General features: G+C 37.0%; 1 protein-coding gene across 4 annotated transcripts in view; it reads left to right on the top strand.

The window, feature by feature from the left end:
- The window catches only part of KU70 (ATP-dependent DNA helicase 2 subunit Ku70-like protein), a 291,039-nt gene that overhangs the window by 190,374 nt on the left and 88,194 nt on the right, over positions 1-12,471 (top strand). For all 4 annotated transcript variants that reach the window (XM_089818793.1, XM_089818794.1, XM_089818791.1 and 1 more), the window contains one exon: positions 126-273. In XM_089818793.1, coding sequence (XP_089674919.1) covers positions 126-273 — 148 coding nt within the window. The remainder of the gene's footprint in view (positions 1-125; positions 274-12,471) is intronic.

Below are 12,471 nucleotides of genomic sequence, written 5' to 3'. Positions count from 1 at the left end.
TTTCGTAATTCAATCTGATTTGATATTATCCATTTCTTGATGCAAAAATTTTTGCTTTATGTGACTGTAGTTTTCATCTATTTGAATGGAGTCATGGATTAATTATTTTCTCCCTTTGGTTGCAGTGAGAAGGTTAAATTTTCTATTGATGAGCTGTCAGAAATTAGAAAAGTGACCAGTGTCCCTTTACGTCTTTTAGGCTTCAAGCCATTACACTGTTTAAAGGATTACCATAATCTACGGCCATCAACTTTTCTCTATCCTAGTGATGAGGTACAATCGGCTCATAAGTATTCCATTTCTTATACTAGAAACTAGAGGGACGGTTAGATTCAAGTCAGTTTGTCCAATGTTACATATGTGAAATGGACCTTAGAAAGGGACTGAAAAGTAATGGATAAAAACGAACTGCAATTGTTTCAGAAGGGAGTAAACAATGAGTTTTTCAAAAGAGTAACATGACATTGATTTTGTTTCATTTATCTACATGGACAATTGGAAAAAGCCTTTATGAGCAGGCTTCAAAAAAAAATCTCTACTCTAATTAAGTATCTATTAATTGTTAATATATGATGCTATGAAGTGTTTGAAAAATGATTTTGTTATTTGTAATTGACCAACATATCCCAAGAATTGATTGGTGTATTGTCTTCTGTTGATATTGTGGTGATACATGAGGGTCTTGTATGACGTGCACATGGCATGAGTGGGGAAAATAATCTATGAGAAAATAAGAGTGCTTATTCTTGTACTCACAGAGATCATCATTTGCTGTTGTCTTGATGTGTACTATAAGGTACACATCCTAGCCTATAAAGAGTAATGATATTTGCAACCATTAGCCACCACCTTATACTGTACGTGGTTATGGTTATTAAAAGGACAAAATCAACAAAACTAAGACAAAGATATACTATCACGATGTGATGGTTTAGTTGTTCTGAGGGCAGAGGGAGCTTGAAGATTATTGTTAGAGGTAAAAGTTAGAATGTAAAAAATTTCAGTAGCATGGTATATTGTTATCTGGAAAACCCCATAGGAGAAATTTGTTGGGATATGAGAGATTTTTGGCACTTAAAGTGGTTGATTCAGGTACATCTTTTGTCATTGATGTCAACATATGTTCTATGGTTGTAGACAAACTCAGATTCTGTATATTGTGCATTATTGATCAATTCAGTGCAGGCAGTAATTGACATTTCTGGATATCTGAGTTTACATTTGTGTAGGAGTGTATACATAATGTCTATGTTTGCTGTACTGTGATATTCTGGATAAGTTAGAGATGATTTGCTAAAGACTTGTATTGATTTTGAAGACACTTTTTCTCTTGTGGCTAGATTAGAAGCAGTTAAACTATTCTTGGCATATGTAGCTAACAAGAAAGTAAGGGCATATCAGATGGATGTTAAATCAGATTTCTTGAAAGGAAAATTGGAGGAAGAAGTATACATTTAGCAACCTGGTGGATTTCCATTGACAGAGCAAGAAGACATGGTATATAAACTTAAGTAAACACTTTATGGATTGAAGTAAGCTCCAAGAGGTTGGTATGTGAGGTTAGATAAACATTTGTTGTATTTGGGTTTAAATAAAGGTAGTGTAGATGGCAACCTATATCTGGGAGTTAATTCAGATGATTTGTTGATTATTGAAGTATTTGTTGATGACATTATTTTTTGAGGAAATGATGAAGTCATAAATTTTGTGTGGAAATAAATGATGAATTTGAGATGTCTATGATAAGAGAACTGAAATATTTTCTTGGATTGCAAATAACTCAGATGCCAAAAATGATGCAGAGCTCTACCTTGGAAACCTTAGGAGGATGTTTCACTCCACTAAAGTGCATCAAGGGATGAAAGCATCGCCAGGATCCTGCAAGCCTTTTTCAATTTAACACGCTCATTTCCATCAAATGCAAGCTTCTAGAGTCAACGAAACTTTGGGAGTTTACTCAAGTCATTTCAATCTATGTGATGGTGCTGATTCAGCAAAGTGTCCTAACCCGAGTAGGGGGATTTTGAACTTTAAGGAGGGGACTCACCTTTCTACTGTGCATGAGGATGTGAGATGATTAGAATCACTTAGTTATATTTAGGGTTCATAAGTTTTGGTGTTTTGGGAGTACCCACAACTTTGAAATGGGCTTATCTCAAACTTGGTCCTACTTCCCAACTAGCCCTCCTAATGCTGATCCTCTTGCTTTTCCTTGAGATTCGCCAAAGGATCAGACAATTAAATCAGGGTCCTGGATACCCTTTTCAGTGCTCTGCAGGGTATCAAATGTCATTATCTCAAAACCACGACAGATAGTAGTATGTTTATTGAGGTATTAGGCCTAATTAGGCCTCCACAAAGAAACAAGTACCCTAGGTTGCTTGATCTCAGTCCCAAACCACTTGGGTCCTCTCAGGGATCGTGAAATGACTCTAGATTCACAATTTTGGGCTCCTAGAACATCATACAGCAATTATAAACTTGCCTCCTCTATTTGTGCTCTAGATGACCACATGTAATTGCTCACCTAGGGCATCCAATTTCTTGCACATGCCTGCATAACAAGACATATGATATACATGAAATAAGATTACATACATAGGGCTTGAGATCTCCCAAAGACCATAGAGGACTAGTGGAGGATTCTCAAAAAAAATCCATTTAAATGATAAGCCCTCAAAGTGGGTAGCATTTTGGACCATAAGGGAATGAAATCGAGATATCTTTGTTAATATCAAGTCTGAAGACTTCAAACCAGTTGCATTAGGAAGCCAAAAAAGAGTACTAAAACATGCACACACTATTCCAAATAAAGGACCTCATACGGATCTGTACACTTTTAGAGAACAACAAAAAGTAATGGAAGATTTCAGAAAAACAGTACTATTGCATTCCAAATATTGTTTGATACCATGGCTCCCATCCTTTTGGTGGATATTGATAAGAAACACCCAACAAGACATCAAGGAGGACTGTATAATAACTCCCTCAAGTTCAGAGCAAAAAGACAAGGTTTAAGGCAAGGTTGCCAAAAGTTGCAATCATGCAAGTTTTCCATTTTAGCAACTTTTTGGCATCTTGACATAACTGACCTTACTAGGATACCTGTACACCTAAAGAATGACTCTATTCTACTGATGATTGATCAAACAAGCCAAAATTGGACAAAAGCATCTGCCAGGCGGCTAAAGGCAAGGTGTGCTTATAAAGTTGCCACCTTGTCCTTGCCACCACACATAAGATTTTATTGAAAACCAAAGCACACTTGTAGAAACGACTTCACACACCTATAACGAAACGTTTTAAATGCATTTTGATGCCTTATATGCTCTGATTTAGAATTTCATCCTTGTCTTGCATCTGGTTCTCAGCTTGTGCAGCCTACACCACATTTGTTGCATTTGGCTTTTAATAAAGCTAGTGTAGATAACAATACATGAGAGTTAATTCTGATAATTTGTTGATTAGTGAACTATTTGTTGATGACATTATTTTTTGAGGAAATGATGAAGTAATAAACTTTGTGAGGAAATGAAAGGTGAATTTGAGATGTCTGTGATAAGAGAAATGAAATATTTTCTTGGATAGCAAATAACTCAGGTTGAAGATGGTATCTTTACATCTTAAAAACTAAATATCTTAAGGAACCACTAGTAAAGTTTGGTATGGAGAGTTGCAAAACAGGTGGGATACCTATGGTTATAGGTTGTAAATTGACTACTATTGATGATTCCCCTAACACTCTTTACACAAGGCATAGATCTATGATTGGAGGGTTACAATACTTAATGCACACTAGACCTGACATAGCAAATGCACTTGGTATTGTGGCAAGATATCAAGAAGAACCTAAAGAATCTAAGTTGACAACAATAATTTTTATTTCAATACTTGAAAGGAACATTAGAATTTGGTTTATGGTATGATAGATCTAATAATTTTACATTATATGCTTATACTGATGCAGATTGGGCAGGATATGTCAATGACAAGAAAAGTACAAATGGAGGTACATTTTTCCTAGGAGGAAGATTGGTTTCATGGCTAAGTAAGAAGCAATGTTGTATACCACAATCTTCTGCAAAAGCAGAAAATGTGACATCAACAAACAATTGTAATCAACTACTATGATGAAAAGGATGCTAAAGGACACTGGTTTAACTTTTTCTGAACCTATGATCATTAATTGTGATAATACAAGTACTATAAACATCTCAAAGAACCTTGTGTTACATTCAAAGACTAAACACATTGTTATCAAATATCATTTTTTGAGATAAAAAGTTGCAGAAAAGGAAATAAGATTCGAATATGTGAGTACAAAAGAGCAAGTCACATATACCTTTACTAAGTCTTTGCAGGCACCTTTGATGTCTTAGAAGTATGCTTGGGGTGATGACCCTTCCTTGTGAAGAGTAATTGATGCAGGAATGCATCAGTCCAGGCACCTTTGATGTCTTAGAAGTATGCTTGGGGTGATGACCCTTCCTTGTGAAGAGTAATTGATGCAGGAATGCATCAGTCCACTACAATCAGAGCACATTCATACATCTGGACGTGATGCTTGGTTGTCATGTCCCCATTTTGGAGGCAATTTGATTTAATTAATTTAATTAATTAGGTTGTCCAAAATAATGAATATTTTATGAGGATGACTAATTAATTATTTTAATTAAATAAATAAGTGGTATTAAGTTAATTATTTATAAATTTATCAAATAAATAAATATTAAAAGGTAACTTTATATTTAATTAATTTAATAAAGTGACTTGAATTATAAAATATTTTATAAAGTCACTTTATAAAAAAAAAATCAAGAGTTCCCCTTTCGAGTACATACATGGACTTTGTAAAAGGAAAAAAAGAAGTAATATTAAAACTCATGTATTATCCCACATTGGCAAGACGGAAGCGTGGAGCAAGTGAGGAAAGGATTAAAAGAAAGAGGATAGCTCTCATTTATTCATGGTTGGAAATATCAAAGAAATTGGGAAATTTTTTGGAGATTATGTCTCAATAGTTTGAAGGACGAAATCCCTTCAAGCTGGAAATCTTGACGTCATTGAAAGATATGTTCTCGAGATTCAACATAGTAGCAATCCGAAAAGCCAGATACGGAAAAGTAGTCCGAAAAAGCGGAACCAAAAAAGCAGGCTAAAAAAGCGGATACGAAAAAATCAGTCCGAAAAAGCAGAAACGAAAAAGTAGGCCGAAAAAGCAGTTCGAAAAAAGCAAAGCAGAAGGGGCAGCATTGAAGGAAATTATTACAGCCATCTACAACCAGGTTCTTTTGTTAGTATTGCTTTTTAGGGTGTTATAAGCTTTCAGCTGTAAGTGTGCATTATACCAGCATTATCATTTTGTAATCCATGTAAATGCAAAAGTCTTGGCCATATTTCATGAGCATTGTATTTTTCATTGCAATTAAGAAGATAATAGTTGCTGGTGTCATTTAAGCAATTTAATATCATTATTTATCAACTAGTTAGTTTGCATACCAACTGTTTGTAAAAATGCCAGTTGGCTGTAGGTGTTCATTTCTCATGTTTAGATCATATATATGCACTGAATATTGTCAAAATTAGTAGCACATTCATGTTAGGTCATTGTGTATTCCATTGTAGTCTTCTAGCACAAGATTCTCATTGATGCAAATTGAAGAAAAAGTCATTTGAAGCTAGCTGAAATACTATATCAGTCATACGTCCCTTGCATGTGAATTGTTTGATGAAATTCCTTGAGCTTTCATCAACATTTTTTGAGGGCAGATTTGAGGAGGGTTATTACAGTGGTATCAGAGCTTGCTTGCAAAGTGTTTGACGAAATGTCAAACAACTGAAGTATAAAGATTTTTGGTGTTTGAAGAAGTTATATCCTATTGGGGTTATTATAGTGGTATCAGAGCTATAAGTCCTGCCATCTTGTGGAGGTCTTATAGGGAATTTGGAATAGCCAGATAGAGAGAAAAATGTTTGACAAAATGAATGCCGGTCCAGATCAAGGAAAGGAAAGATTCTTACAATTATTAGACACCTTAGCACAGGGACAGCAATCAACAGAGCAAAGAGCACAAGAATAGAGTCAGAGATTTGAGCTTATGATGCAGATGATGGCTTGTCAAATGGGGTTGAATGCTAATGTGGGTGGAGGAAATAATCATAATGGTAATAACCAGAGTGGTAATAATCAAGATGGGACACATAATGGAGGCGAACAAGTTGGGAACAATTTCGGTCATGCACCCCAGCAAACTAGGACAGTGAGTTCGAGACCCATTATTCCCACATTTCCTCGTAGAGCTCCAGAGCAGCCCGTACCAGAGCCCCAGATCACTGATATACAGGACCAACTGAGGAGAGATTGGGAAGCTGGAGGTCCAGATTTTATTGCTGCAATTACCTTTAGGGAGTATATAGATGTGCAGATGAAGCATATGCCACGTGGACATGACAGGAACCAGAGCTATGAGCTACGGAAGAAAGTAGGGAAACTTCAGTTACCATATTATGATGGCTCGGGGAAGTCTACAGCAAGAGCTTGGGTTCAAAGGCTTGACACATACTTTCAAATGAACCCTATGCTTGAGGAAGAAGCTATTAAGTATGCAGCAATTCACCTAGATGGGTTAGCACACGAGTGGGGGCATCATGGTATGGTCACTATGGGTCATGCACACATTACCTCATATGTGGAGTTTAAGGAGAGACTGATTGAACGTTTTGATAGGCCTAAGGATCGTACCTTCCCTATGAAAAGCAGAAACTTGTATGAGGAGTTTAACAAACATGTTGATTTGATACAGGGAGACATTAGCACATCTTCAGGTAATGGTTTATCTGCATCATCTTCACAGGCATAAGGGGTTACAGATGTTGTGCAGGTTGAGCCAGTTGCATCAGAAGGTGATATCACAGGCACACCGGATTGTGTGATTGACACAGATAGTGATTCCAGTGTAGTTGGGTTGGATGAAGTTACAGCAGTTGAGGATACTGTCATGTTTGAGGATAGTACAGTTGATCAAAAAGTGAGCATTCAGGACTTTGTAGAAAGTGAGTATCAGCCATAGTTAGATGCTTCTTCAGATGAGATAGAGGCTAGTAGCTCTTTACTTGGTTTGGCAAGCCAGCTGAAGACGAGGGACAAGAATATTGTCACGGCTTTATCCCATCATGATAGGATACATGGATTGATTGAGAATCACATTTGGATGATTCAACTGCAAGAGAGACAGAAAGGAGTCACAACAGGTTCTTCTTGTGACGACTTATAGCAGATCAAGGAAGGCATGGAGGCAATGAAGTTGGCTCTCCAAGATTTTGAGAGATGTGGACGAGCGTTGTCTTGAGGTGAGTTCAGTTCGGGAGTTAGCGCATATAGTAGGGACTCAGTTTCCTTTTACAGTCGGGTCACATGTTGATGATGATATGAGTACGTCTAGCATTCACACTCCGGATTCAGAGACTGTAGACAGGTTCGTGAAGTCGGTTGGTATTGTTCACATTACTCAGGTGAGAAGTTTACTTGAATTGCCAGTTGGTTTCCGTTCATGGATTAGATGTTGGGATCCTTATCTTAGTACTTGGGATCGTTTTGACCGGAGATATTTATCATTTTTTGGTAGTAGTATCTGTTTCACCATCATGGACTTGATTAGTAGTTTGCCAGGTGTAGTTCTCATCCATGCCAACAGCTTGTTTGATGCTGGAATTAGTTTTTACACACCTTTGTTGGGAATTGTTCATGTATCCAGTCGACCATTCTTGTTGGAATGGGTTGATGATCTCTAGGATATGACAAAGTTTACAGAAGAGTCCCAGGATCTGATTATTACAGATGACACGCAAGGGGATGTTGTGGACAGTTTTGAGGATTTAGTCTCCTCAACAGTTTCCTTTGATACGGAGGTTTATGTTGATGCTTCAATCACTCCGTTTGATGATACAAGTTCAGCAGTTGGACTGCAGAATTTGGATGGCAGTATTACAGACGATAGCTATTATGAGGTTACTCCTTTGGACAGTGTACCAGGGGTAGAGTATAGGAGTTTGACCAGCCAGCACAATCATGTGTCTAGTCAGTTGAGAGTTAGTGAGCGAGACATTGCTATCGTTTGCGAGCATTTCGATGCTACTCGTCAGTTGTTAGCAATTTATGGATGGGGTTCTCCTACTAGTAATGAGCAGGGAGGCAGTTATCTTTCCTTGGTGGAGATCCACTCTTTATGGGAGGCTATTCGGATTCTAAGACAGAATTATATGCAGTTGATAGCCGACAGATATTATCTTATGGAGTGGGGGAGTACAACATACGAAGCATTATTGGCCAAGGAAGATGAGGTGAGTGAGCTTACTCAGCAGCTCCAGGTGACTTCTGAGATTCTTGAGAGTACACAGTTGGCTTTCGAGTAGTCATAGTTCCATTTGGCTAAGGTGACCATGGAGTTAGAGCGACTGTAGTCTTTACTTGATTCTGTACAGTCACAAGTTGTGGTGTCTGGTGATCCGGAATGTCCATGGTCGAGATTGTCAGAGACAGTGGAGATGGGGATGCATCCATCGTTGATACTAACATTGCCATATCGGGTTCGTTCTGACTAGAGTCAGGTTCAGTTGAGTTGTGTGTTGCAGCAGATTGTTGTGGTATGCCTGACATGGTGGTGGCGTCTAGTACTGATGGCACTGAGACTAGAGATGTTGTATCAAAGATCATGTGTGATGTTGGTGAGCCGGCAGTTGGCATGGTTCCTGCTAATGATACTACTCCCTTGGTGATGTCTTCGGAGGTAGTAGTCAGTTCCAGCTTGGTTAGTGATCGATTGCAGTTAGTTTCATCTGGGTTGTAGTCTGAGCCACTGACTAAGATTGGCGCATTCTATCGGCATTACACTGTGAGGTATGCTCATCAATTTACCTTTGATGACCATGTTGATGAGGTGATGATACAAAGATATACTTTGATTCCTAGTGCTTGTCATCAGTTATGGGATGGTTTGATGCCATAGGATGAGAGTTGTGATGGGCATGACATGGCAATAGGTTTTGTGGTTGATAGCTTGATAATACATGACCTAGAGCAAGAGTTTGGGAGTGATGCTTCAGCAGTTGTTGTTATTGATTCTACTCCTTTGGCTATGACATCTCCTGACTTAGCTGGTGATCAGTCACAGTGGGTTGTATCACTTGTTCATGGTGAGCTGTTGACTGAGGTTGGTTCTTTTTATCAACATTATACTGCAGGGTATGTACATCAGTTAGCATTTGATCCTTGTGTTGAGGAGTTGATGGCAGACAAATTTGGTTTGGGTTCCATTTTTTGCTATTTATCTTGTGATGTCTTTTCACCATCAGCGGTAAATGAGAGTTATGGTTATGAGACAGTGGCCGGTGATCTGTAGAGTTGTGTTGACTGCAGGAGGTGTACAGTGTGTGGATTCTCCATATGTGGTACAGTTTCATTCGGGAGCGTTCACCATTGTTGCAAAGTTGGATTATACATTCCGTATAGGCTAGTGGGATGCGTTGATGGTATTTACTGTGTTGGCAGCTTGATTTGCCCACTTTACTTGGGTTTTGATGTTTTAAGAGTTTGTGTCTCGTGGGTTTCTGATTGTGGCAGTTGTGATTTTGGAGTTTGGTTGAGCTGTAATTGTCAGTTTGATTATGGATTCCTCTTGGTTATATTGCAGAGGATATTGCAGGAGCCTATGTTAATTAATAATGGTATAGTTCATGACTACCTTTGGGATCCAGGCAGATTGATTGGTTTATTGTTTAGCCATTGCTTGGGGACAAGCAATTTCAGAAAGGGCGGACTGTCATGTCCCCATTTTGGAGGCAATTTGATTTAATTAATTTAATTAATTAGGTTGTCCAAAATAATGAATATTTTATGAGGATGACTAATTCATTATTTTAATTAAATAAATAAGTGGTATTAAGTTAATTATTTATAAAGTTATCAAATAAATAAATATTAAAAGGTAACTTTATATTTAATTAATTTAATAAAATGACTTGAATTATAAAATATTTTATAAAGTCACTTTGTAAAAAATAAAATCAAGAGTTCCCCTTTTGAGTACATACATGGACTTTGTAAAAGGAAAAAAAGAAGTAATATTAAAACTCATGTATTATCCCACATTGGCAAGACGAAAGTGTGGAGCAAGTGAGGAAGGGATTAAAAGAAAGAGGATAGCTCTCATTTATTCATGGGTGGAAATATCAAAGAAATTGGAAAATTTTCTGGAGATTATGTCTCAATAGTTTGAAGGACGAAATCCCTTCAAGCTGGAAATCTTGACACCATTGAAAGATATGGTCTTGAGATTCAACATAGTAGCAATCCGAAAAAGCAGATATGGAAAAGTAGTCCGAAAAAGCAAGTGAAAAAGTGGGTACGGAAAAAGCAGTCCAAAAAAGTAGAACCAAAAAAGCGGGCCGAAAAAGCAGTTTGAAAAAAGCAAAGCAGAAGGGGCAGCATTGAAGGAAATTATTACAGCCATCTACGACCAGGTTCTTTTGTTAGTATTGCTTTTTAGGGTGTTATAAGCTTTCAGCTGTAAGTGTGCATTATACCAGCATTATCATTTTGTAATCCATGTAAATGCCAAAGTCTTGGCCATATTTCATGAGCATTGTATTTTTCATTGCAATTAAGAAAATAATAGTTGCTGGTGTCATTTAAGCAATTTAATATCATTATTTATCAGCTAGTTAGTTTGCATACCAACTGTTTGTAAAAATGCCAGTTGGCTGTAGGTGTTCATTTCTCATGCTTAGATCATATATATGCACTGCTTATTGTCAAAATTAGTAGCACACTCATGTTAGGTAATTGTGTAGTCCATTGTAGTCTTCTAGCACAAGATTCTCATTGATGCAAATTGAAGAAAAAGTCATTTGAAGCTAGCTGAAATACTATATCAGTCATACATCTCTTGCATGTGAATTGTTTGATGAAATTCCTTGAGCTTTCATCAGCATTTTTTGAGGGCAGATTTGAGGAGGGTTATTACATTGGTACCACTCCTTAGGGAGAGGAGTCATATGGTACAGAGTTATTTGAGAGCTCTTATTTGATCGTATTTTTGTAACAATATTTGTTGGGACTTGACATTGCTTTTGGTTGAAGACTGACTTGATCCAAAGCAACTATTTGATCAGCGAGATTGTATATCTTTCTTAAGGAATGAGGTCAGCTATAAGAGATTATCATCTAAGGGGGAGAGAATGTTGATACTTGACATTTATGACACCCTTTGTTGTTGGTGTCAAAGGGGTAGAGAATTATGTGAAAAACCTTTCATTAGGGAAGGTATGTGTATGAGAAGTTGGAAGATTATATATGTTTAGGATATTATGTAAAGGGGAGAGATGTTACTTTTGGACAAATGGACTTTCACCATACGTTGCCATCAATGCCAAAGGGGGAGATTGTAGGGTGTTGATACATCGTAGCTTCGGCCAGATATTAGAATGATAGATTGTAATGCTTACACATGTGTGCATGCAAGTATGTATATAAGTTTTCTATATAAGCTGATATGTGTACATACATACACAACTGCTATGCTCAACATGTGTAATCGTCATAGAAAATTGAAGACAAATCTATCATCTTGATATCTAGATCTGAAACTCTATGATCGAGTATACTTAAATAAGTCGCCAGATTCTGATGATATTTGTTCTCTCTTGACTTAGATCAAAATGTGATCTCTTGAGTTAATATATATATATATATATATAGATCAAATAATGATCGCATGATTAAGTCCCCTTATGGATCAAGCAATGATTCATTAAATTCTCTAGCAGATTGGCGATTTGCTAAGGAAATTATTGGCTATGTATAAACAGACCTGATTAATGTTAGTACTAATCATTGGTTTAATTGAAAGATCTTGTCATGAGCGGCCATGGACATGTCCTCTCATGACAAACCTTCTAATTATATGACTATTGGAAACACTATATATACCCTGCCGATAAGTCTAAGAGAGATATGGAAATCAACAAATATTCTCTTCCAGGATATTCAACACTTTAGATTTGCGGACATTATTTTCTCTTAATTACATTTGCAATTCATAAATAATATTCTGAACCAATACCTTCAAAGTGCAATGTCTGATCAAAACCTGCAATAAAAGAAAACTTAGTGCATTCAAATCTGGAAATTGTTAAAACAGAATCAGTCTGATAAGAAGTTTGATTTCATTTACATTAGGATTAGGAGAGATTGTTGGCATTTGGAGTGGTTGATTCATGTAGCAGACATGTTATATTAATGACAGGTTTTGTCATTAATGTCAACATAGGTTCTATAGTTGCAGGTAGGCTCAGATTCTTTATATTGCAGCTTATTGATCAGTTCAATGTCAACAATGATTGACAATTTGAGATATGCAAGCTTACATTTGTGTAGAAGGAGCGTAGACATCATGTCTATGTTCGCTGTACTTT

The sequence above is a fragment of the Cupressus sempervirens genome, chromosome 3, assembly GCF_028749045.1.
Source record: "Cupressus sempervirens isolate cs-2001-9-10 chromosome 3, ASM2874904v1, whole genome shotgun sequence".
NCBI lineage: Eukaryota > Viridiplantae > Streptophyta > Pinopsida > Cupressales > Cupressaceae > Cupressus > Cupressus sempervirens.
Note: the sequence above shows the minus strand (reverse complement) of the source record. Positions and strands in the feature narration are given on the sequence as shown.